Below are 27,097 nucleotides of genomic sequence, written 5' to 3' on the forward strand. Positions count from 1 at the left end.
AGTTGCTTGAAAGTCACTCACTTGATCAAATTTGGAATTTAGATCGCTACATTGTGACGTTGAGTTAAATCCATTCACCCAACTATTATTAAAATTTCTTTCTTTAAAATGGTCATCCGCATTGCTTACTAAAAAATGAAAAAGTACTATAAGCATTATGCAAGCTAAAATAAGTATATACAGACAATCTTTAAACAGTTAACTATATAGTGAATATATAGTCATACTTGAACGTGGGTTATTAATCGACACTGTATGCAAAACCTCTGTCGCTGTACCTAAATTTGTGGCCTTGAGTATTGACCTTGGAAGATAACCTGTAACTACATTAAAAATATGGCATTACATATTTGTTTACTAATTGTATTCCATCTTAAATACACTACAATATTGCGATTACCATTAGTTAGGAGACTAATTTTTTCAGAAGCCATATTGTTCTCTATGCTTGACCTAGCACAACTGGCTGCATGAGGGGAGTAGTTATTCTCAGTAATTTCTTGCCTTTGACCTATAAGAAGAATATTAATATTGAAAAATTATAAACACATGACATTGTATATAAAGAAATATTTTAAATGTTAACAAACAAAACTAAATAGTAAGTGTGGCAATGGAACTTACTATTATTGATTTGAGCAAGTGGTGTACGTTGTTCCTCTTGATTATTCCTCCTCCAATCTGATGTACGATTTGGTGACATATAATATGTGTCACCTATTGTATTTATTAATGTGTGTTCTATAAAAAAAAAAAAAAAAAAAAAAAAAAAAAAAAAAAAAAAAACAGAGAATTAGCACTATTAATATACTAAGTAATAAAAATTTAGTAAATTATACAATTTAATGCCTCACCAGAAGAAATTACACTAAGGTGTGTAGATAGTGATGCTTGGAATACACCGTATATATGATTTTTTGATGTACTATCAACCAAAATACCCCCAGATGCTGTCTTTTTTATCTTAACACTTGATAAACTTTGATTTTCTAAAAAAACAATAATAGTATATATCAGCAAAAAATAGAACTCCACATAACATGGTATTGAACATTTACACATCAATATTAATACTAATATTTTATTAACACATTAATACTAATAATATTATCAACACATTTGGACCACAATACTCTTACTAATAATATTATTACCAATCCTCTACTATAATAACAATACTTTACATTTGGACCACAATATTCTTTTTAATAATAATAATAATAAAATTTCTACATGTCGGCATGTAATACGTAGTCATGGTCAACCCCTTCCCCATATCTGTATTCACTCTTCAATCCAAAAGCTTCCTCATTATCCGTTTCGCTAGTTCGAAGCATTTTAGCCTGAAGATGACTCTGCACCTTCCATTTTGCCAGTTGGAAGCATTTTTGCTCAAATAGTCCACCATATATCACAGCCCAACGATTACCCAATACATAATAGCATATCACTTATCACTTATACAATAAATAAAGAAAAAAAAAAAGGTAAAACATCATACAATAATACGGCAACTAAAAATGGAATAATTATTTATTTTTATTTTTTTTGTGAAAAAATATTCAAACTATAAACATAAATCTAATTTTAAATTATATGTATATACACACACATACATATTTTTATATATATATATGGACTACCCTGAAAATGAATCAGAGCCCAAGTTAATCCACAGCCCAAACTAATAATTTAACCCAACTACAAATAGCCAGCCCACCCATTTCAACCTAACACCCTTCCCCATTTACCCATCGGCTTCCTCCCTATTTTGCCGCAGTTGTGTTTCCGTCGACAGAAATGTAAATCAAGGCGGAGACTACAGTCGACTTTCACTCTGCTCCTTAATACCAAGACTACCTGCGAGATTCTTCTAATTCCCTCGTTTCACCATCCCAACACATCTCCTAAATTTTCCGCACAATCTGAACCTAGACTGTGTAATGAGCATCGTCTTCCATGGGTATAGAGAAAGATTCTTTCTCACACGGTACGTTTAAATTACATACCACGACAATTTTCATTTAAATTCGTTAATCCTAAACCCTAATTCTTTGTTTACAGATCTATCTACATCTGACCAGCAACAAACGAATATAGGCATAGAAAAGCACAAGAAGCACGGTAGATGTACATGCAGACAAATTTCGCAGTTCATAAGCTTGGATTTAAAGGTGCTAAGACGAAATTGATAAAGATAAGTAGTCCCTAATCTGAAAACTATAGATCTGTATCTAAAATGTGTTTTTTTTTTTTAGTTTCAGATTTATTAAGAAAATAAATTTGTGTTGTACGCATTTGCCAGAATGTTTTTTTTTTTTTTTTTTTTTTTTAATGATTAAGCAAATAAAAGAATTTGAATTCAGAAATATTTGAACTATAAATTCATTTTTTATCAAATAGAGAATATAAAGTTCAAATTTCCATAATTACGCACATACATTTTAAAAATAGTCACTGTAATTATACATTGTATAGTTTTTGGAAGAAGGTAAATCACAAAACTGACCAGAAAATACTGAAAAAAATTTACAACTACTGACTTAAAAAGAATAGTGCTTTTAATTAACATATTATACCAATACAATATATGATAAAGAGCATGCATAATTCAGTGAGCTGAAAGTGTACCTTTATTTAGATGATCATGCATATGTTTTCTCTTGTAACCAACAATAGTTTAATTGACTAATTTTCTCATCTTTTGATTTTCTCTAAACTGCTGGTAGCTATCCAGATTTGAAGGATGGAAGTGATCTGAAGAAATGTTTTTTTTTTCTTTTTGTTGTAATGGTGTGAAAGACACCAAAGACACCATTTTATACTCCTTTTTGCAATGTAGTGCAATTAAAAATTTCTTAAAAGAGTGTTTTTGAAAATTTCTTCATTCTACTACCTGTTGTTGTTGTTGCAATGTAGTGCTTTTGAAGATTAAAAAGCTCTTTGATCCAGAGATGACAAAGCAAATGCTGCTAAAAGAATATATATATATATATATATATATATATATATATATATATATATATATATATATATATATATATATATATATAGAGGATTCATAGTCTCAACTATATCTAGTTTTGTTCTCAAAGAGCTTTACCTTTGTCATTCTCAGTTTGTCTCCTCTTTGTTCCTATATGTATTCTCCCTGTGAGTTTCTTCATTCTCTATCTCTTTAACAACTTCAACTTCATGAGATAGAGCAGCTACAATGCAAATGTGGGGTTTCACCATGTATGCAATTAATGTGCACTATTTATAGGTAGTTTCCCACCAAAATTTAGTTTAAAAAAATGATGTACTTCTTAACACCATGCTTGCTTCTGCTGAAAGTAATAAAGTACTCCGTACTGACAACAGCTGTAAGTCATGGATTAATTAAATACTCCGTAGTTGAAAAATAGAGCAGCAATATATTACGGAGTATATATTAACAGATGTAAAGTGGACAAATGATGTAAAGTGGACAACATCTGTTCTCAAAAAAACAGATGTAACAGCTGTAAATCAATGGAAAGTGGACAACAGTTGTAGAGCAATTTGATCGGTGTCCAAAAACAAAACAACATTTCCAACGCAAAACGCCTCGTTTCCCATGGGCGGGAAAACAAAATTTTTGTATTACCAAAAATGTTTGGCTTTATTATAATAGAGGATTATATATTATATATAAAAAGAACTAATTATTAGATAATATTAAATAACTAATGCAAAATTATTATAAAGATGTATCTAAAATATGAGTGTAAAATATGCTTATCAATGGCACCCCCACTTTGGGAATAATATATATAAATTATCGAAGACGAAGCTCCTTTAGCTGCTTCAGGATGTTGATTGGTGGTCTTATTGTGTGTATTTTGATGTTATGCCTTGAGTCTGATTATGTTGTTGTGTGTATGTCCTTGTTGTGCTTTGGACTCACCATGTGAAGCAAAATTCCAGAGTCCAGTGCAACAAATGAAGGAAGAAAAGTTGTTGGGTTAGATGGCATTGATGCCAAAGCAAACACTTCAAAGAAAAATGACACAATTTGCAGGTGGCAGAAAGATCATGGAATTACCTGACAGGTTCTTGAACAACTGCTTGATAAGAGGCTAAGTCGCGATGATGCAGCTAAAACTCTTAAAAGGTCAGCTAACAGTTTGATCATATATTTGATGTAATAGTATTCAGTATTTCATTCGTGTATATATAGATAGGTGGTTGTTGCTTCATGCTTGAATACTTTCTGAGAGACCCCACCTTTGCTTTTGTTGAATATACAATGACGATTATATTATATTGTGCAGTTAGCACATCTACATTGAAGTGGGCATGTCGGGATTTTGGCATCACTAGATGGCCAAACCACAACAGAAAAAGGACAAATTCCTTTCTCAACCAAAAACAAGCTGATAAGAAGCATAAAGGAACTCAATCATATCCTGCCCTGCCTCCTAATGTCTGTCAAGGTAACCTATAAAAATGACACCATAAGGTTTCCGCTCTTATCCTCCGCCTCAACTATGAAATATTTGGAGGAGCAATTGGAAACAAAGTGTAAAATATCACTAGATAGAGATGAAATGAGTTGGATTATTTTAATTACCAATTTCTTATGGTGTCATTTCTGCTAAATGTTATGTTGACCATTATTTGTTTACTAACCAAGAATACGGTTAGGGTAGAGGATTCTTGGCCTTAGTCAATGGTTTACTAATTCCTTATTAGTTTTAAATATTAAAAATGTTAACTTTTTGCTATGTAATTTTGGGTTTTTTTTACTCTACATTGCTGGAAGCAAAACTAATCTCTTCTTTGTTTACAGGAAATGAGAATCCACTCATAGAGAAACTCCTAGAAAGCTACAATGGTCTCATGCAACACTTCTTGCTCCCTCCAATAATTTTCTACACAATGAGTTTATTAAATGTGTGATTTTAGGTTTCCATGTCTATATGCTGGCGGAAAGTTCAAATCCAAGGGAAGATGATGTTGATCCTAACAAGTAACAGTATGAACTATGAGGTTAGTTTAGTAATAGGGAGTGTCAAATTCTACTGTTTTTTTTCTCTCAATTATGTGAAATTCTTTGCTTTTGGACTTGAAATCAAAGCTTTACATTTTACCCACCCTATTATGGTTTTCTTACAATTGATAGAGTAAATCACTCAAATTTCATTCAATATTGTTGTGTCTTAACAAGTGAAAGATGAAAGAGTGCATCTTGAATAATGGCTACTCTTAAACTGTCAAATTGAAATTGTCATATTTTGTTTTAGTTTTAGTAGAATGGTGATGAGGCTTTCTGTAGCACTTGTATCATTTCTTGAAATAAATATCTTTACTAATCATGAATTCATGACAACATTGAACATTGGGATGATGCCAAATGCTTGAGATGTGATGATTAGCTTTTATTTCTCAATTTCATTTTGCTCATGAAAACTCACGTTTGTTTCAATGGAGTCTCTGAGTATATTACATATCAATCAAAAGACTAGGTTGATATTTTAATTTGATAGTTCAAAATTAAGTACTAGTAGTTGATTGGTTGAAGCCATGGTTGCTTTCGTCTATTTCTTCTTATTGTCTTTAAGAAATTATTCTTTTTTAATTATTCTTTGTTAATTATTCATTCCCATTACTTAAGCCCAATTGTTTTCATTCCATTGCAACCACATTCATTTATCAAAGTGAGCTGCAATTTGCAGGAAAGAGGTCTACCCAACAAAGAGGAGTTAAATACAACGGTTTACAGATTATATTTCATTGGGTAGTATAGTTCATGATGTTAGAGACTTGATATTGATTTTTTTTATGGATTATTATATTGTTGTTGAGACATGAATTTGGTATTAAGTACAACAATCACATTTTTGAACTATAAAGTGGTATTACTTTTATATTACAAATATATTACAAATTATATTGTATTTTAGTTTAATAGTGCATTTGTTTATAAATATAATTGCATATTAACATTTTAAATACAAATATTAGAATTTTAACAAAATAAATTTTCAAAAAAAGAATTTTAACAAAATAATAATAATTATCAAAATATTTTTTAAAAAATAATAATTTAGTAAAACCGCGACGAAATGTGATTTTAGCGATGTAATATTTATTATTATTATGGCGACGACAATTATGACGGAATTTTGTGACGGAATACAAAATTTCTAATGAAAACGTTAGCAACGGAATCGCGACAATAATTATTTCTGTCGTTATATTTTCACGACAAAATATTTTTTCACGCGATGGCAATGGAAGGAAACATTTCTGTTGCCAATACCGTGACGGAATGATTTCCGTAGCCTACTTTGCGACGGAAAATTTCATCGTCGTCGTCATCGCTCGTAACAGATTTTTTCCGTCACGAAATGAAATACGACAAGCCTGACACTCCGGAATGAATTCCGTCGCAAAACGCGATTTGCGAGGGAATTTTGCGTTTTCGCAACGAAATTTTTCCGTCGCGCGAATCATGATTTTTATTGTAGTTAGAAAATATGTCTATCAAGTATCAAGATGAGGAAGATGAGTGGATTGCCCTAACTTGTGATTCGGAATTGATGCACGATTTGGATGTGTTGAGATCATGTGGCAAGACTGTAATCAGAATGATAATCACCCCAAAATTTGATTGATCCATGGATGATGCAGGACTTCATTTTGCTCATTTCCTTCTCCCCTGCATACTTAAATCATTTCTTCCTTCTAGGGTTTCTGTAATGTGATGTACAACAATCTTGCCACTGATTACTAATTTTACTATACTACTTTGCACTTATTGCATCGCCTTTCTCCAAAAAAATATTGAATGGCACGACAGTGAGATTCTCATCTGCCAACGTCTACTATGATTGAAACAGAAAGGTCTTTCATCATCTATCGAATGAAAATCACACTAGTATGTCATGTATCAAACTCTTCTTTGTCTACGTTAAACAACTATAACGATGATGAAGATGGAAATAAAGAGGCTATTGTAAATACTTGATCATCCAAAGAATGAGGAAAATTCAACATTACAAAATACTGTGCATAATTGGCCAAGTCTATTCAAACATTCTTCAAATCATAGCTTAGACAATTAACTTCTACATTTGTAAAGTTTTTTTTTTTTTTTTTGAAAGAAACTTCTACTTTTGTAAAGTTATTTAAAAAATAAAATTATGAAATGAATGGCTGACTTTTAGATTATTTAAGTTGATATTGACAAGAAAAATAAAAAATGATTATATTTGTGAACAATAATAAAAATCCATAATTACAATTTATAAACCTCCTCCTCCCTTTTTTCACACTTAAAAAAGTTTAAAAAGCATAGTTACAACTTATAAGTTAGAGGTAAGGAAAAAGAATGACAGAAGCTGATCTGCAGAATGAATGCAACTCACTGTAAGTAAATGTAAATCAGTGGAGTAGATAAATAGCCACACCATGGACAAAAATATGGATCCAAGTTGCAAAGATGCTTAGGGCCTACGTGCTGGTTCAGTCATTGCGATAAAATAAATTAATTAATTTATATATATATATATATATATATATATATATATATATATATATATGTTAACCCTCTTCAATTGAACAATGGCAATGAGGCAACTGCACTGCATACACAAATTTCTATGGTGCACAGACAGACATCTTAAATGTTCAGTACTTCAGTTATTGCCAAAAAACATAAGATTTGCTAAATGAAACAGAAAAAATGCATAAACTTTCTTTCTGTACTAAAACTAAACAAGTTTTTTATTTTTTAAAGGGAACTAAACAAGTTTAATATATATCTTACTGCTACTAAAATTCTCTCCACATTCACCAATAAAGTTTTTTTTTAGATGGACTCAATAAATAAAGCCTCACTCTGTAAGACTATAGCTTTTTTTTCTTTTCCTGATCCCACGTATTTGCGTGGGTAATGAAATACGACCTATGTTTAAATTTTTTTTCTTTAGCAAAATATGACCTCTATTTAAATTTTTTTTCTTCAGCAACAATTTGATAAGAGTCGTGAACAATTTGATAAGAGTCATGATGATCCTTAGCTATTCTTTCCATCGCAATAGCTAAGTCAGCCTCACTAGACCCTCAAAGGTGATGCTAATATGATGATTGAAGGTGATGCTAATCTGATGATTGGATGACTAAGAAAACAAGGCAAGAATCTCACAAAGAAGCTTAAGAAAGAACTCAAAAGGTTTGTAAGGAACTTAGATTACTTGAACTCTTGAACTTTCTTGATTCCCTTTTATTTCTTGCATTGTTACAAATGAGCCCCATGAGGGTTATTTATAGCCATTCCACCTCCTCAGTGCATGGTGGAGATTTACTTAGATCTAATGGCTAATAATCTAGTTCTTTAACATTCCTTAAATCTCTACCAAACTAAGAGTATTCTATAGGGTTCTAAAATATTCTAAAGCATCCCTGCATCTTCTAGTGTTATCTATATGCTTCCAAACTATTCTACCAACTATGGGATGCTATGTACAAGTTCTAGAGAAGTCCAAAAAGATGTAACAAATATCATAAATGTGTAGCAAAGTGCCCCGTGTGTTACACTAGGCAACCTACGTCTCCACAACCAAATTCTTTAAAATGGTGCCGTTAGAAGTTATATAGTGGCCGGGAAGCGACCTTATTTTGCTGGATTCCCTAACTCACCCTTTCAAATACGCATGCGTAGATGCTGGAAAAAGAGATTAAAATGGAGAGGAAAGAGTTCAGTTGGTTTGTATTGTACTGTGATCCCACACTCTAGCTTTAGCTAGTTTCAATGTTTTGCTAGTTGTGATTTTTCATTCCTTGTTGCAACTTGAAGTTGAGGTTTTTCAGGCAATGTACTTTGAGTTGCTATTTATTTTTGGCTATTTTGTATCATTTCATATGTGTGTTCTTGTAGGTCCTGTGATTTTTATTGTCACAGGAAATGGGATTTTTCATAACAAAGTGATATCAGAGTCATGTTGTTTATTGGGTATATTTGACATGGAAACAAATACAATTAATATGGTACGTTTGAACGGTAGAAATTTTCACATTTGAAAAGCTAAAATGAAGGATCTCCTGTTTTTGAAGAGATTATATCTACCCGTGTTTACAAGTACAAAGCCTGAAAATATGTCAGATACGGACTTTGAGCACCAACAAGTTTGTGGTTATATTCCACAATGGGTCGAAGACAATGTCCTGAATCACATTGTCAATGAGACACATGTCAGGAGCTTATGGGATAAACTTGAGATCCTTTATGCTTCCAAGACCGAGAACAACAAACTGTTTTTGTTAAAGCAGTTGATGAATCTAGCATGGGCATCAAATTTGAGGATGATGTACTTGTCTAAGAGCATCCACACTAAGGGGAGAATGGTGAATTATTTCAGAAATAAATCTCTCAAATCAAAAATAATATTTGCACGCGTCTGACACTTTTGTTTTTTTTATTTTTTTTTTTAATTTTTGATTTTAATTTTTTTGTTTTTTTTTTCCTCCTCTTCCCACATTCTCTCTCCTAATCACTCTTACATTATCCCCCAATTATCCCCAACCATTGTGGATGCTCTAACACTCTATCCTTTATTAATCAAAATCCTAATATTTTAGTTTATCTTTTTATATCTTTCTACATTTATCAGTTAATTTAACCATTAATTTTATCAAATAGTTTAATTTTAACTTTTTTTTTGAATGCTACTAACTCTATTACATTGTAGTATCTGTTCAAAATTTAATTTCAATTACTTAACTTATTAATTACAACTTTCATCTTTTAATTTTTAGATAATTTTTCAGTTACAAGTGCCAAATAGAACCATAGAATAACATAAAGTTTCATAACGGCAGCTGGCATATCAGCCCATTGTTGTATTATATAATTATATATACTGATGATTGATGGGCGCCAATAGTCTAATACACAATTCAACAAAGCTCCTCAGCTTAGTCAAAATCAAACACAATTATTATATTTTCCCCAAATCTCTTACAGCTACTCAACTGCGCCCATGACAATTCTTGAGGATAATACAGAGTTATTCCATGTGCACAATCTACTGGTCGACATGACGGGAGGAATGATGGTAAGCCCCCCAAGGATGAATTCGTCTCTGCCGTCCGGTGCTTCCCCCGGAAATCGTGGATCGGTTAACTTGTGGGATTATGCAGAGCAAAGTGAGTTGCGTACAGAAGTTGATGCTGCTGCCTTGGGAAAGAATCAAGCACTTGAAGGGACGGTGCACCAGATCTCGGGTAGTCATCGACAAAGAAATGATGATCGCTTCGTTAATCTAGAGGATCTTTTCGTAGATGCGTTATTCCACATGCCTATTCAATCACCGGCCGACATGGCAGGAGGAATGATGGTGAGTCCGATTAGGATGAACTCTTCACTGCCATTAGATGATTCCCCCGGGAATTTTGATCCAGTAGTTATCCCCGGGGGTAATGAGGAGGTTCAAGTGTTACAGACGTGGAGAAAAATGATGCAGGCAACTTGCAAGCAGCGGTGTTTTGAAGTTGAGACTCCCTTTGTGGTCTGCTCGATACGGCATCTCCAGAAGATGGTTGCAGAATTGCGAAATGGGGAGGAAATACTGTGGCTAACTGGCAAGCAGGCGTATGTAGAACTAGAACTTAATTTTTCATCGGAAAAAAAGGGTAATGATGTTAGCCTTTGGCTAGCACTTGAACCAGAAAGCAGTGGAGGGATGATGGAACACAACTCAATGGTTTGCTTAGAAAGGACGTTTCTGGGGCGCTTTGACAGGGCATTTCTACGCAGTTTGGAAGGGCTGTTGGACCACTTCATTGTATATTTTCTGAAAGCAGGTGTGAAGTTATGGAATGGACGAGGAAGCAAGTTGTGGCATTTAGAAGTTGGTAATGCCAATTGCAGGGGAGAGATGATCCAACACCAACAGGACTCATCATGTGAAGGCAAAATTCCAGAGTCCAGTGCAACAAATGAAGGAAGAGAAGCAGTTGGGTTAGATGGCATTGATGCCAAAGCAAACAGTTCAAAGAAAAATGACACAATTTGCAGGTGGCAGAAAGATCATGGAATTACCCGTCAGGTTCTTGAACAACTGCTTCATAAGAGGCTGAGTCGCGATGATGCTGCTAAAACTCTTAAAGGTGAGCTAACAGTTTGATCATATATTTGATGTAGTAGAATTCAGTATTTTGTTAGTGTATAGATAGGTTTCAGAGAGGACACCCCATCTTTTTTTTTTTGTTGTTGAATATCTAATGACCATTATATTATATTGTGCAGTTAGCACATCTACATTGAAGCGAGCATGTAGAAATTTTGGCATCCCTAGATGGCCAAATCACAACAGAAAAAGGCCAAATTCCTCTCTCAACCAAAAACAAGCTGATAAGAAGCCTAAAGGAACTCAATCATGTCCTGCCCTGCCTCCTGCAGAAGCCACAACAACTACACTCCAAGCTAATAGCGTCATGTCAATGAAGGTAACCTATAAAAATGATACTATAAGGTTTCCGCTCTCATCCTCCGCCTCAACTATGAAATATTTGGAGGAGCAATTGGAAACAAAGTTTAAAATATCACTAGAAAATATGTCTATCAAGTATCAAGATGAGGAAGATGAATGGATTACCCTAACGTGTGATTCGGAATTGATGCACGGTTTGGATGTGTTGAGATCATGTGGCAAGACTGTAATCAGAATGATAATCACCCCAAAATTTGACTGATCCATGGATGATGCACGACTTCATTTTGCTCCTTTCCTTCTCCCCTGCATACTTACATCATTTCTTCCTTCTAGGGTTGTTTCTGTAATGTGATGTACAACATACTCTTGCCACTGATTACTAATTTTACTATACTACTTTGCACTTATTGCATCACCCTTCTCAGAAAAATATTGAATGGCATGACAGTGAGATTCTCACCTGCCAACGTCTACTATGATTGAAACAGAACCATCGAATGAAAATCACATTAGTATGTCATGTATCAAACTCTTCTTTTTCTACGTTAAACAACAATAACGATGATGAAGATGGAAATAAAGAGGCTATTGTAAATACTTGGTCATCCAAAGAATGAGGAAAAATTCAACTTTACAAAATACTGTGCATAATTGGCCAAGTCTATTCAAACATTCTTCAAATCATAGCTTAGACAATTAACTTTTACATTTGTAAAGTTATTTAAAAATAATAAAATTATGAAATGCATGGCAGATTATTTAAGTTGATATTGACAAGAAAATAAAAAATGATTATATTTGTGAACAATAATAAACATCCATAATTACAATTTATAAACTTCCTCTTCCCTCTTTTGCACACTTAAAAAAGTTTTTTTTTTTTTTTTTTAAAAAAAAAAAGCATAGTTACAACTTATAAGTTAGAGGTAAGAAAAAAAGAATGCCAGAAGCTGATCTGCAGAATGAATGCAACTCACTGTAAGTAAATGTAAATCAGTAGGAGTAGAAAAAGTAGCCACCAGGCGAAAATATGGATCCAAGTTGCAAAGACGCAACGCCTCAGTCATTGCAATAAAATTAATTAATTAAAAAAAAAAAAAAAAAACTCTCCAATTGAACAATGGCAATGAGGCAAACTGCATAGCATAAACAAATTTCTGTGGTGCACAGACAGATATCTTAGATGTTCAGTTATTGCCACAAAAGCATAAGATTTGATAAATAAAACAGAGAAAAATACATACAACTTTCTGTACTGAAACTAAACAAAGTTTAATCTTACTGCTATAAAAATTCCCTCCACATTCACCAATAAAGGTTTTTTAGATGGACTCAATAAAGTCTCTCTCTGTAAGACTATAGCTCATTTTTTTTTTCCTGATCCCATGTATCTGCTTAGGTAATGAAATACGACCTCTGTTTAAATTATTCCTAACTTGAGATTTACACACACCATACAATCTCTTACCTAAACATCAGTATGTGCTTTAGAGCTCAAACTACAATATCAGCCCCTGCCTGCATTACCATGACGTTGGTTTCTGAAGTAGCTGAGAAGTGCCTGAGCCTGCAAGGTAGTTGGAATCCAATAAGTTAACCCCATAGCATCCTAAAACTAATGGCAGAAACCATATATGTAGATGGTTAGCATCAAACCTTTTCTCTCGCTCTGGGTGTGCCAGACTGGGATAATGCTACTAATGGAGGGACAGCTCCATGCTGGAGAACCATATTGCAGTACCTACTACTGTTTGTGCACAATTGCAGGAGAGCAGCTGCTGCATTCTCCTTACCTCTTGCAGATCCCAACTCCACAACCTCAACTAGAATAGGAATACCTCCTTCCTGACCAATTGACATTCTTCCCTCTTGAATGGTAGCAAGATTTGACAAAACAGCAACTGCTTTGTCAACCATTCCAGCAGCAGGGTCCATCAACTCTACAAGATGCCTGACTGCACCTGCCTGCACAATGCGGCCCTTGTTTTCATGAAGTATTGACAGGTTAAACAAAGCGGTTGCTGCATCTTTCTTGCCTCTAGGAGTTCCATTTCCCAGTAAATCAACAAGAGACTGTACTGCCCCAGACCTGCCAATCTTAATCTTGTTATCCTCGATAACAGAGAGGCTAAAAAGAGTGGCAGCAGAGTTTTCCTTGGCCTCAGGGCTCCCGGTCTCAAGTACATAAATCAGAGGTTCAATTGCACCAGCATTTGCAATTGCAGACTTGTTGTTATCATTAATTGACAGGTTTAGAAGTGCTGTGACAGCATTTTCCTGTACTTCCATGTCTTCTGAATGCAGTAGGTTAACCAACAAGCTGATAGCACCACAATTTGAAATCACAATCCGGTTGTCCATATTATGTTTGGCAAGTAACCGGAGTTCAGCTGTTGCAATTCTCTGTTGATCAACGGAAGTGCTCTTCAAGTCCTCAACCAGTTTTCTAACTTGCTCCTTAACTTCTGCAAGATCAGCCCTTGTTTCAACAGTAGGGGAAGAAACTATTCTTGAAACTAATCTCTCAGATGGTCTGCGCCAGATCGCTGGAGGACGAAGTCTTGTCCCAACTGGGGATGGAAACTCGGACTCTCTCCTTGAAGCAGCCAAGGTTGCAGCATGCCGGGATTCTGATGCAACCTCCATGGAAGCTTCAGTAGAAGCTGTTGTGGGTGAAGACACTTCATTTCCATCATGAGCATTTGCACGTGAAAAGTTTGAATTAGAGAGCGTACTTGGTGCAGAGGTAGTTCGATTATGGCCCTGATGGGAGTTTTCATCAGCAGATGACACGCTATTCATGGATAGTGGCATAGAGAAATGACTGACAGAGTTCATGCTCCTATCCCCTGAGTTTGCCAATCTGTCTTCAGAACCCTCAAGAGACATCCTCTCAACATCCAACCCCAGATCATCACCTGCAATTTCAGGCAGAGATTCCTCCGATGATGAACGGGGATGAGACGGAGATGACTCCTCTCTTTGAATTGCACTAGATGAGATTGAACTTTTCCTAGGGGAGTCTAAACCGTGAGCTGAGTCAGGTGATGTGGAGTTATTGGCTCTTGAATGAGAGAAGATATGGATATCCCTGGGTGCACCGGAATCCACATGAGCTACATGTGATGAAGGTTGGTTCACGTTCAAAGACTTTATTGGATCCGGCAGCTTTATATTGTTCATTTCGCACCAATTTGCAATCAACGCCTTAACAGTGTAATTAGGAATCAGATTTGTGTGGGTCAGAGTTTGTCTTGTCTTAGGGCAAACAGTGAGGCCAAGATCAATCCATCTTCGAATAAAGTTCCGTTCATATGTTTGTCCAGATGCAACAATTACAGGGTCTGTCATGAGCTCAAGTGAGAGAGGACAACAGAAATCAGCAGGTATCTGCACGGAGGTACAACTCTCGGACTGTTTCATCATAATGAGGCAGTCATGCATATGAGTAACAAGAGCAATAATTTGTTCAATATATTCAACCTCCTCATTCTTTTCAGCTTGTTCAGCATTCTCCTTCAATTTTTCAAGGGCCACTAGCTCAATAAGGAGCTCCTGGTTTGACTTTAAGCTCAGGCAGTCTGCAATTTTTGTAAGGCTATCTGAGCTAGCTCCAGAACCTTCCACGTGATTTTTTATGGCTTTTGTGATGGTTGCTGATAATAATTCATAATCCATAGACTTGATTTTCAGTACACAGTTCTGCAAATCATGAATAAGGCATCCCCACCAGGAGTTCAAAATGGAGTCCTCAAAGATATAATTAATGATACATAAGCAAATCTTTGTAAAAAGTGGCACATAGAGATATCAGAGAATGATAGATACAAATTATTCTCAGTTCATACCTCAAGAGATGTCAAACTTGATTCAGCAGGAAGACACCAATCAGAAGATACAAGTAGCTCAACAATCTTCAGGCTGAAAGCTCGAACTTTTGCAATTAATGATTCAGCTTGCAGAACCTGTTTTTCATCCAAGCATCAGTAAGATAACCTTTTTTATTCCTTCAAAGTTTAGTTGTTGTTCTGGCATTCTTCTTTTTTTGGAGTCGTCTAATGTATTCAACAGGTTCTTCACATAAAATAAAAAGTTTAACCAGTGTGAAAAGGAGGGGCAATGGATTATTTTCCATGTTTAAATAGCAAACAGGAAAGCTCCCTTTAATTTAAGTAAAGGACTAGTTAGGTATTTATCCATGTTTGCGAATCGTAACTGTAAAGCATAGATGTGACAACATACAAAATAAACTTTACTGCTCAACAGCTGCCAGGTCTGAAACAGCTCCCTCAGCTCATCAACTGAATGGCCCAGTCCTGAAAATACCTTTTGAAGCAGTTCATCAGAAGCTATTTCAGCGTCAACAATACCACTGAGAATTGGCTGTAGGAGCTTCAGTATATCTTCAGTCTTCTGGTAATATTTATGCACCAGTTCAGAATTTATGTTCTCCAGTGATGATAAATGGAAAAAGCTGGAGATGTTGTTGAGAAGCACTTTTAGTAATAAAATCTCCATTCCTCCTGTTATTTGAAAAGAGTAATGGGTATCAATTCTAGAAAGAAAACAGGAATATGGGCCCAAGTTACAAAGTGCATGCATATGATCATTTGAAAGACTCAATGTAGAAGAGTAATGTAGAGAAAAACTCGAAGTCAACCTCATATATGGATAGGCTCAACCAAAGGCTCTGACCATTACTAAAACATTGAAGATTCTTATGCTAATACTTATTTAGGCAACAAGTAGTACTAAATTGTGACTTGAACAAAAAGACCAGGAATTATATGAAACAAAAAGTGGCAAGTATCTACATATTCTAGTAAACAAACCTGAGAGAAATTCAATTACAAAATCCATATATAGACAAACACACATATTTAAGTTTGATGGATCCAGAATATAGAACACCATCATGTAGATCAAAGATACTATTCATGCACCAGTTTGTCTGTTGCAAGGAGTTAGAGGAACAAATTGGGACTGGCAAGATCTCCAATGTTTCTCTTTTCCTTTAAGTTTAAAAGTATAACTTTTAAGGCAAGATGTCCTTCAAGACCTTATAAAAAGATAAATTAGGAATATAAGCTTAGCAATCACACTTCCTAAATCCTAACAGAACCCATAACAATGGTTGGAGCACACTTTATGGAATAAAATGCGCCACTATAAGTATTCAGCAGTCTCCCTTGACTAAATAAAAAACGCTCCCTACTTAGCATATTGTTTGACCTGTTGTACATGTTGGTAAACCCCAAAATTATTTTGCCATTTCAATACATGATACAGATTTAAAATAGTTTCAAGATTCAATTATTTCAATTATCCTAACCACTTTTACACAATTACTTTTTCAATGCATTCCAACATATATTTAAGTGTTTCCATTACTGGCTCAGATTATTAGAAAACATAAGAAGAAATCAACCCAAGAATTCTTTCCTTAATCCCATTGCAGGTAAAATGAAGTCAAGAAAATTGAGAGGGACGGAAGTACTTTATCTCTTAAAGTTCCCAGCTAAGTTCCCAATTCTGCTCTATTTCTTCCAAAACAATATGAAAGTTTTTTTTTTTAGAATATAATTCACAAAAACAGCAACAACCAAGCGTTTACTAAAGATCCACAGGTAGTGAGTCTTGCATAGAGTTCAGAAATTCCATGAGCTTCCCTATACCAACTATGGAATCCACAACCAACATATTACAAAAATAACATGCCAGATTTAATTTTTGAAAAAAAATTATGGAACATTTTATTTCTAGAAAAAATGCAAAGATATTAGAAGCGATACAAGTGTACTCAATATGTAAAATTTAGTAACAGAACATTACTACTAAGCCAAATTTACAAATAAAATTCATTTCATGATTTAAGCAACAGAATTCAACTAAATTATCATTTATATAATTATATCCAAAAACTTGCGTACAACAGAACAGACAAATGTGCTATCATGAGTTCATCTGCAACATGAAAGAACTAATGACTGCTCATCACTAAAAAATATGCACAGACCTTATCAGTAATAGCCTCGGCTTCAATTAGTCATGTAATTTTCTCATGTCGGAGAGACCCAACAAGCCAAGTAAAACTTCCACAGTACTGTTTACCATTTATCTGGCATCAACCGTCAAAAACATCATGGCAGCAAACCCTGTGTCCAACAACTATCAAACCCAGTTTCAAACTTCTAGTAGAATATAATGTAATTCAAATACGCAAAAAATTGCTAGCTTCAAAAGGAAATATCTTGAATTCCTTAATAATGGCTTGGATACCAAAAAATTGGATAGGGCTCAGTGCAAGAAAATAGGTTTCAGTTTGCCCCTTTATGGACAAAAGGGCCCAGGGAAAGAAAATATTTGACAAAAGATTTTATGTACTAAATTATTATCATATAGGTCAGCCATCAAAACAAAACCTGCCTACAAAAGTAACATCTGTACATATTTACATATTCTTTAAGTAAATTCAACAATTAAAATTATTAAACTAGAATAAATGAACTAGTTTTATAATAGGCTTAGTTGCCAAACAGAACAAGTTAGATGTAGACATGTAATTTTGCAGCTAATAAGTTTTAAGTTTCACAGCAGTTAATTAAAAGTCTGGCTCAAGGAAAAACTTTACAGTCAGCAGCATTTAATTGTCACCCAAATTCATTTACTAATGTGAATATCTATCCTACTAGCAACATCCTGATTCTTGGACAATCTGGATATAACTTTTCTACAATCATGAGTTCAACTTTAGGAAGTTATAAGACTTCCAACAGACTATAACTTGAAAAAGAACAGAGGATGAAGATGAAGCAGTAATACTTAACCTTTCAAGTGGGTCATATCTCTGGGGAAGTTGGTAGTGAAGGCAGGTTTAATATTAGGAAGAATAATGAACTTGTTCAAGTGGATTTATAAAAATAAAAAATAATAATAATAATAATAATAATAACAAAACAAAAACAAAAACAAAAACAAAAACAAAAAGAGCAAGTTTTTTTCTTTTTCTTTTTTATTCTATAACTATTGATTGACCTCTTCTTAAGGGCTTCGCCTTCAGGGGTTACTTTGGCACCCTGAATTTCCTCAGTAATCAGATCTAGCTTATTTCAAGTATCCAATAATAGATAAATACCTACTCGGCTACTCGCTAACCCCAAATTTCAGTAACTTATTCTAAAAGAATATTAGTAATTTAGTATATAACATTATGGAAAATAAAAATTCTCCAAAAGTACAAGCCTCAAAATCAAATTAAGATAGAAGTGATTTCTATTTCCACCGGCCGGCCTTACTTAACACTGTCACCAGTTCAACAGCACCCCACCCCCACCCCAACCTTCTGCTCTTTCTCACTTGAGACTTCCGATCACTTGCCGGAATTTTGCTTTAGTAAAAAATTAAACATGGACAAACAAACAAACAAAAAGAAAACTACAAATACCTTTAAAATGAGCTCAGGTATCCAAGCAAACAAATTAAAGTAACAAGAAGATTGAACTCATATTAAAACTCTGTAATCGGAAAAAATGAAATGTGGTTGAAAAGCTTAGGTTAGAAATTAATGACTTACTTGAGTAATCGGTGAAGTCGGATATACCGATCGAAGAGGAAAGACTCTCGCAGAGTTAAATCGGAGAATTTGAAACACAGAAAACACAAGTGAACAGACTATAATTTTGCTCTTGGATTGATTCTCGTTCGATTTGATTGTTCCTGAGAGTTGACAGTGGGTTTTCCAATTTCGTCTTCTTCTTCTTTTTTTTTTTTTTTTTTTTTTTTCCTGAAATGATCTTTGATTCCGTTTTCGGACAAAAAAATAAATAAATAAATAAAGGACTTCGCTGTTTACACCCTGAAGATATGTGTATTTACAAATTATCCTCTGAACATCTTTCAATTGGCATCTGTGCCCACAAGAAGGAGGCTAAATGACAAAGGGACAGGTTAAAGCAAGATTTTAAAAATTGATACTTAAGATCCGTTCAAAAATTCAGAAAAATGACTTCTGTAAAATACTTTTTAAATTTCCAGTGTTTGAATGTAGTAAGAAAATTCAGTTAACGAAAAATATTTTTCGTTGACTCGGGAATATGTAGTCATTTTCCGCCAACACTCAAAACATGGTTGCCTTCGTTATCGTCATTGCCTTCAATTCTTCAGTTTTTCATCCATTCCAATATTTTCCAGAATGCAACCAAACACTGGAAAGGAAAATATTTTCCAGAAAATGAGTCATTTTTCGAAAAATATTTTCCAGAAGTCATTTCTATATTTTCCAAACGGATCCTTAGGGTGTATTTGGTTCGCACATAAAAATCAAAATTGAAATGGAAATCAAATACTTGGTAATGGTATAGATTTTTGTGAAGGTATTTTACATGTTTAGTAGTAGAGTAAAATTGAAATGATTATCAATATTGATATTTTGTTATGTATGACCCTATAATGGAAATAAAGGTTTTAAAAATACAAAAACAAAAAATCAAAGCAATTGATCATAATATAATGACATTCAAAGCACCAATATGAACAAAAAAAAAAATCAAAACAAAAATCTAAAAGCACAATACAAACTTAAAAGTCATATTACCAATGATACATTTTTTAATTAGGGAATGTGGTTTTTAATTGGATGGGCAATTGAATCACATTTCTAATCATTTTAAGGTGTTCACCTTTTCTCATTAAATTTATTAGAAAAAGAGTAAAAGACATTTTTTGTTCTAGATTTATAGTGGCATGGACAATTTTAGTCCTTCATACAAAAATCAGACAATTTGTGGACACTCTTATGATAACGAGGACAATTTTGGTCCTCCATCACTCTTCCCATTAGAAGTCATGTTAAGGAGTGGGTATTTGCGTCTTTTCATCATACCTCCTTCTCTTTATTCCCTCACTGAGTCTTGTGTTCTTCATTGCAGATTGACAAAGCATTTTAGTCTCTCACAGTAAGAAATTGATGTAGCCGTGTAGAGAACTTATAATAAGGGCCTGAAAGAACAAGGGTATTAAATTAGCTACCAGATCAGATATGGGTTCAAGTTCATCTAAAATTGCTCACGATTTCTTCTCCTTTGTTCACGTTTACGAGGACGGTCGCGTCAAGAGGTTGCTGAATTATAAGCCGATCTCGCCAACTGGCAACCCGACAATCGGCGTCCGATCAAAAGGCGTCGTCATCGTATCGAAAACCAACGTCTGGGCACGCATGTACCTTCCCAGAACCACCGACGACGACCAGAAATTCCCCCTACTGGTTTTCATCCACGGCGGCACTTTCTGCATCGGCTCAGCATTCGACCACAACTACGACAACTTCCTCCACTCTCTAAGGATCGAAGCCAACACTGTCACCCTTTTCGTCGAGTACAGGCTGGCTCGGAGCACAAGCTCCCGGCCTACTACGATGATTCCTGGCCGGCCATCGAATGGGCAGGGACACACGCCAAAGATGACGATGGACAATCCGGAACCGAATCGTGGCTGAAGAACCATGTGGATTTCTCCCGGGTTTTCTTCACCGACGCCACTATTGCACACAACATGATGGTGAGAGCCGCCGGCGACGAAGAAAAAATTCTGAGAATACATAGCCTACTGTTGCATCCATTTTTCGAGAATCACAAGAAGAACAAATTCTGGGAATACATTTGTCCCGACGCGACCGGTCCGGAGGATCCATTGTTTAATCCGGCAGAAAAAAGATTGTTTTTCTCATCAATCAACCTTAATCTTCACTATTTTGAGAAGGAAGTATGATGAAAATACGCAAATACCCCCTTTCAAATGGGGCATCTAACGGGAAGAGTGACGGAGGACTAAAATTATCCTCGTCACAATAAGAGTGTTCATAAATTGTCTGATTTTTTTTATGGAGGATCAAAATTGTCCGTGTCACTATAAGTGTATGACCAAAAATAATTTTTACACTTAAAAAAAATTAAAGAGATAACTTAGGATCATTGATTATCTATTTGTTGTCTAATTTTTTTTGAAAAACCAATGTGGTTAAATTTATAAGTAACTCAAAATTGAGTCAGCTGGGATATCATCGCAGTACATAGTCATAATGTGATTAAAAGCCTCAGCTGCTAACATATGCGCTAAATAATTTTGCGATCTAGGAACAAAAATAACTAAGCAAAACGTAAACATAGCTATAGTAGTCCTACAGTCATCAAGGACATAACCAAGGTAGGATCTAGGTTGGATTGCCGAAGTGGCCAAATATGCCTGAAGTGTCTGGCAATCTGTGAATAACTCAACTAACAGTTCGCCACGTGCCCTAAGCCATGATAAAACTTCCTTGCACGCAAGCGCCTCAGCCATAAGCGGTGAGAGACAGTTTTGAAGAAGTATCCGCCATACGCATCGAATAACACCGCTCCAACCGTGGCGGTCTTCAAGAGAGGCCGAAATCCGGCGTCGACGAAACATCGCATCCGCGGCACTGCTTCCATTCCAGCCGCGGCAATGGGAGACATTGGCAGCGTTGGTTGTGTCTCGGCAGTAGGGGGAGCCTGTTGTTCCGCCGGCAGTGGCAGCAGGTCGGCAGAAGTGAGACCGGCCGGCTCTGAGGGGGCAGCGGAGTGCACCTGCTGCCACGCATGCACGGACGCCATGGCAGTCGCGATAATCTTCTTCGGTTTTGGCAGACATGCATTCCAAACGGCATAGTTCCGGGCTCTCCAAATATTGTATAATATTCCCGCTGCAAACAATATCCCATTAGCATCTAGAACATTTAGGATTACTTTAAATCATTCCTAGAAAATATTCGTTACACAATGGGGGAGTGGAAGGTTAGATTGATCCCAAATGGACCTAGCATAGTCACACAACACTAAGGCATGCATTGTGTTCTCATCCATAACTCCACACATGGCACAAATTGGGCTAATATCCACCATCTTTATAAGCAAATTGGTGGTAGTAGGGAGAATATCACCTATAGCTCTCCATAAAAAGGTCTTCCATTTAGGGGATTTTCAAATTACATAGGGTTCGCCACTTATCAAAACCAGTATTATTCTCATAAGTTCCCACCATTAGCCTGTACCCATTCTTTACTGAATAGCATCCATTTGGGTCCCCATACCAATACCATATATCCTCATATCCTGGCGAGGCCGGAATCTTTAAAATTCTTGGTATATCATTTGGGTGGAAAATGTCTGTTAAAATGTGGGGATCACATGTACCAGTATTTTGATCAATTAATCCCACAACTTTTGCACCAGTTAGCTGAGGTGGCATCTCCGTTTGGACAATTGGTTCCAGCTCATCCTGAAGCCAGGGATGTTCCCATATTAAGGTAGACTTTCCATCCCCAATACGACGTCTTACTCCGCTTGTTATTAATGCTTTGGCAGCCATAATACTTCTCCAGCAATAACCAGGATTATTTCCAATATCTGCTTCATAAAATGAACTTTTAGGATAGTATCTGGCTTTGTATACTCGAGAGACAAGTGAGTCAGTATTGGCCAACAACCTCCATGTATGTTTACCCAACATTGCCAAATTAAATGCTTTCAGATCCTTGAAACTCAGACCTCCATACTGCTTAGGGATACACAACTTATCTCATGCCTTCTAGTGAATACCACGGTCAGTCCCTGAGCCCCACCAATAGCGATTCATTGTCTGTTCAATAGTTGTACACACAGATATAGGCAACAAAAAGACACTCATTGAAAAGGTAGGCATAGTTTGAGCCACACTTTTCAATAAGACTTCATTTTCAATTAACTAATTTATCTTAATAATTAGTTCCCTCTCATTAGAGAAAATTCATTTGTTGGGGGTTTTAAAATGGTTTTTGTCCGTATGAGTGGAAGAGAGGAGAAAGCACATGAGAAAAAAAAAATTAAATGAAAACAATTGTCAAAAGGAAATTATTTTTTTTTAAAAAAAAAAAAAAACAAAAACAAAAACAAAAAAATAACTTTTACGCGCCCTTTGGGCGTGCATGTTGCACTCAACTCGCGCGACATGGAACTACTTTTTTTCTTTTATCTATGCGTGCGAGTCCAACAAATTTATGTTCCATTGCAGACTCTTCAATGGGCGTGTTACAACTAACTAATTTATGTTGCAACACTCATTACAATGCTTGCAACAATTTTTTCATGCCTACTCCATTATAAATATAGCGACATATTTCAATCCATTGTAAAATTTTGGTTGCAATGTTCGCAACAGTAATCTTGTTGCAAATATAGTAATGAAATTTAATCTCTTGCAATTATTACACCAAATAATTTGATTAAATCTGTTACAATTTAGTTTTTAACAGTAATAGGTTAGTTGTAAATTTCGTTGCAATTTTATGCAATGGCAATAAATTAATAATCCCATTGCAAGTTCTATTACAAAAATTGCCACAAATAATTTCCATATCAATTTTTATTACAAATTGAATATTGTTTTATTTTATTTTAGTAGCATATGAATAAATATATTACTAATAAATATAAAAATGTCACAAACCATTAAAATTGATATTAAAGTATTTAAAGATTCAAATATATATTTAGTCAATAAATCAAAATATTCAAATACATTAATGCAAACATTTAAACTAAATTACAAACAATTTTAAATAATATAAATTGGGTCTAAAATTATTCAAATGTTGTTACGGAGTATTTATATATCACGTTGAGTTTATTCCAAAGTCAAGCGGGTCGGGCTGGTAAAAATAATGGCAACGTGGACTTGAACTACTAAATGGGTTATTGACTTTTATTGCTTGGGGGAGTGGGGGATGCGCGAGTCTGTCTTGTAAAATTAATGTCAGAAGTGGGATTTGAACCCACGCCTTCTCACGAAGACCAGAACTTGAGTCTGGCGCCTTAGACCACTCGGCCATCCTGACATTTGTGTTTAATTTTGATCTACAAATAATAAATTATCTAATACATTCCCCACCTGGACACAACCAAAATGTAATTTATGTTATGAATTATAAATATATTAATGTAAAACTACTATAAATGGCTATACGGCTCAATATATTTTTTCTATTAATATGACATTAAATAAATTATTAATTCATCCAATTAATCATAATATATTCATCTATAATAATGAAGAGAGGATACATCTCTAATGCACTTGTTTAGAGTAAGATTTCACTAGAGATTATTGAGGCAAACTTTTAGTCTTCATCACATATTATTTTTCTAAAACGGATTAACATGAATTGTTATAGTGATGAATGTATGTTAGATAGTACTTGGTGTGGCATCAAATCTGCCTACATCTTAAGTGGTCAATGCAATTAATACCAATTTGGGATCAAATCATTGAGCCTCTATACTATTTGTAGACTACAAGAATGTCTTATGTTGCAGGGGATTCCCAAATTTTCCCATTTTCTAAGGTAGAAAAACAAATATGCATATTTCCTGACTAATCTGGGGTAATCAGTAATTAAGGGACTATTATGCTAGATCGTCCTCCGAACAATATGATGAACCAACTCTGGTCGGTTAGATGTTTCAAGTGCTATGACATGAAGAATTATGTCGTAAATGGATATTTTTGTGTTTTTTGTTATTGTACCAAAAAAGTAATGACAATAATTATTAATTAAATTTGATTTTGATATTTATTCAATTTCTTATATTGAAAGCATTAAAACAACGTCTAAGAATTTGTCTAAAACTACATAACGACAATGGTACTTTTGATATAGTAAAGGGAACTGTACAATCTTCCAACAAAATATACAAACTTTTTGAATTAAAACAAAAAAGTCAAAATTTTAAGAGTATAACAATTCAACGAGTTATTATTATAATGCAAATGTTTGAGTACCATCTAGCAAAGTAACTACTTAGGATTTCAAAATTTGATTCCCTCTACAACAATCAACATATTGAACAAGTATTTATCTCAAAAATATTAACAATAAGTAGCTAGACAAAATAAAATATTGCTGGAGTTGAAGATGACTTCTCACTACTAAAGTATTAGTGCAATAAAAACAGTTTCAGCGAGAACATAATAACAACTATTCACACTTATTAGAAGCATTATCATTCTAAATTTCTTATGAGCTCCTAAGTTTAGACCACTTTACTAAATCAACCAATATTTATTGGATTAAACCAATTATCAATATTCTATCATAATAATTTAAATTTTTTTAACTATTATAATAAGAAGTTTCAGCAAATTGTACTATAAATATAAAGATCACAACATCATTTTTTTCCCCCCTCATGTTTTTAATGGATCTTTTGCTTTTATCAACCAAAGAACCTTCCAGGGGGATTGGGTTCCTAGATTGATGAAGAATTAGAGTATAAAATACCATCACTTTATGATCATGCAAACTGCTAAAACCTTGACACCTTTCCAATGGGAAGGAAACAAGTAAACCACCACAACCACAAGAATCGACCAAAACACAGAAACCTGCATAGCAAAAGTTGTTGGGTTGTTAACTAATTACCAATAAATTGAGGAGTTTTTAGCACATAAATATAATTACTAATTGATGCATAATAAATAGAAATCTTACTACAAAAATCCGTTATTGTGTGTGTATATATATACTAGTTTTTTTACGTGCATTGCGCGATTGGGATAATGTCCAATGTTTTTTTTTTTTTTTAAATAAGTACTTTAAAGTATATTAAGGCAAGATTATATTGAAATTGTTCATGCATAGATAATTGAAAGTTGAATTTGCGTATTTAAATAGGTAATTCTTCTCGCAAAGGTTGAGTCCCCAACCCCAAGGGCCCCCACACTCCGACCCGACAGAGCATTGTGGGAAGTTGTAAATCACGGTGACTCAATGGTTCAGCAGACAGGACCAAATGCCGGTGCGAACAAGGAATCTGCCCACTTTGGACATAATTCCCGCACTGCCGCCGCCGAGGTTCAAACCTTGGTCTCTTCTCCCAAATACTGCCCACTAAACCATTGAGCTAAGCCCGTGCGGGTTGAATAGGTAATTCTAAGTTTACAAATGCAAGATAATATAATCAAGATTGATTATAATTGTCAATAAAATAATTGTATAGGTATGGTTGAAACCAAATACGGGACATAAGGGAGAACAAATAAAAATTAGGGCATAAAATATTAAATATATACTAATATTGTTTGAGGAGATTTCGACATTAGGATTTGTGGTTAAGTTCTATTAAGACTTTAATATTCATTTGATTTAATAATCTGTATTCATTTGATTTAATAATTTGGCGGTCATTTTTTCTACCAAATGTTAATAATTAAATAAATTCATTGGTCAAATCCGCTAACTGCTGATTGTCAAACAAGGACATTGCAAGGTAGTTCTCACTTCAATTTGTTGTGTGATTTGAATACTCTCTTTGTCACAAAATCTTTCAAGTAGTTAATATGGTTGGCTTTATTAATTATATTTTTTTAATTTTTTCATGGTATTAATAAAATACTTGGTAAATAAATATATAGCATTATTTTGTATTATAACTTTGATACTTAATTAGAAAAATAGTGCACAAAAAAGATAATAGACAATGTAGTGAATATAATCAATTGATGAATTTGAATGTAAAAATTTTTAAATTTGAGAAAAATAAAGACAATATAACTAATGAAAATATTTCTCTTAATTAATTTATTGA

At 34.4% G+C, this 27,097-nt stretch overlaps 3 protein-coding genes, 1 long non-coding RNA gene and 1 other non-coding gene across 10 annotated transcripts in view; 3 read left to right on the forward strand and 2 right to left on the reverse strand.

The window, feature by feature from the left end:
• Positions 1-11,921, forward strand: part of LOC109154495 — a 150,136-nt gene extending 138,215 nt beyond the window's left edge. Inside the window, exons 1-3 of one of the 2 annotated variants that reach the window (XM_019302251.1) lie at positions 9,924-10,132; positions 10,163-11,136; positions 11,276-11,921. In XM_019302251.1, the coding sequence (XP_019157796.1) occupies positions 10,008-10,132; positions 10,163-11,136; positions 11,276-11,721 (1,545 nt within the window). In that variant the 5' untranslated portion in view covers positions 9,924-10,007 and the 3' untranslated portion in view covers positions 11,722-11,921. Of the gene's footprint in view, positions 1-9,923; positions 10,133-10,162; positions 11,137-11,275 lie in introns of those variants that run through there. The other variant, XM_019302250.1, reaches the window with a different exon arrangement.
• On the forward strand, positions 1,751-5,891 carry LOC109154505. 2 transcript variants are annotated; one of them, XR_002049727.1, is made up of 6 exons: positions 1,751-1,990; positions 2,065-2,174; positions 3,949-4,135; positions 4,296-4,457; positions 4,814-5,013; positions 5,683-5,891. It is a non-coding gene; the product is annotated as an uncharacterized LOC109154505 (long non-coding RNA). The 2 variants fall into 2 exon arrangements; XR_002049726.1 differs by having other exon boundaries at positions 5,700-5,891.
• Positions 7,892-19,248, reverse strand: LOC109154491 (U-box domain-containing protein 4-like). 4 transcript variants are annotated; one of them, XR_002049723.1, is made up of 7 exons: positions 19,036-19,248; positions 17,479-17,630; positions 15,705-15,985; positions 15,311-15,427; positions 13,119-15,164; positions 12,877-13,029; positions 7,892-7,933 (listed from the first exon to the last, which is right to left on the reverse strand). XR_002049723.1 is itself a non-coding variant. In XM_019302245.1 (6 exons), the coding sequence occupies exons 3-6, from the start codon at positions 15,978-15,980 to the stop codon at positions 12,970-12,972; spliced, it is 2,499 nt and encodes an 832-aa protein (XP_019157790.1). In that variant the 5' UTR covers positions 15,981-15,985; positions 17,479-17,617; positions 19,036-19,247; the 3' UTR covers positions 12,576-12,969. The 4 variants fall into 4 exon arrangements, 3 of the variants coding, with proteins under 3 accessions (XP_019157790.1, XP_019157789.1, XP_019157791.1); XM_019302245.1 differs by lacking the exon at positions 7,892-7,933 and having other exon boundaries at positions 12,576-13,029; positions 17,479-17,617; positions 19,036-19,247; XM_019302244.1 differs by lacking the exon at positions 7,892-7,933 and having other exon boundaries at positions 12,576-13,029; positions 19,036-19,247.
• Positions 19,249-20,499: 1,251 nt separating this feature from the next.
• Positions 20,500-20,955, forward strand: LOC109154380 (2-hydroxyisoflavanone dehydratase-like). Its single transcript, XM_019302184.1, has one exon. It carries the CDS (start codon positions 20,500-20,502, stop codon positions 20,953-20,955), a length of 456 nt encoding a protein of 151 aa, XP_019157729.1.
• Positions 20,956-24,264: 3,309 nt separating this feature from the next.
• Positions 24,265-24,348, reverse strand: TRNAL-CAA. Its single transcript has one exon. It is a non-coding gene; the product is annotated as a tRNA-Leu (tRNA).
• Between the last annotated feature and the right edge of the window lie 2,749 nt (positions 24,349-27,097).

Source organism: Ipomoea nil, unplaced genomic scaffold, assembly GCF_001879475.1.
Source record: "Ipomoea nil cultivar Tokyo-kokei standard unplaced genomic scaffold, Asagao_1.1 scaffold2647, whole genome shotgun sequence".
NCBI lineage: Eukaryota > Viridiplantae > Streptophyta > Magnoliopsida > Solanales > Convolvulaceae > Ipomoea > Ipomoea nil.

What these genes read in the sequence shown, in the direction of transcription:
- LOC109154380 (XM_019302184.1), top strand. Translation starts at nt 20,500, where the DNA reads ATGGGTTCAAGTTCATCTAAAATTGCTCACGATTTCTTCTCCTTTGTT.
- LOC109154491 (XM_019302246.1), bottom strand. Translation starts at nt 15,980, where the DNA reads ATGGAGATTTTATTACTAAAAGTGCTTCTCAACAACATCTCCAGCTTT. An exon ending in TGAGCAGTAAAGTTTATTTT is followed by an intron (nt 15,428 to 15,704) that starts GTATGTTGTCAC and finishes GATGAAAAACAG; the next exon opens with GTTCTGCAAGCTGAATCATT. An exon ending in CAAGTTTGACATCTCTTGAG is followed by an intron (nt 15,165 to 15,310) that starts GTATGAACTGAG and finishes CATGATTTGCAG; the next exon opens with AACTGTGTACTGAAAATCAA.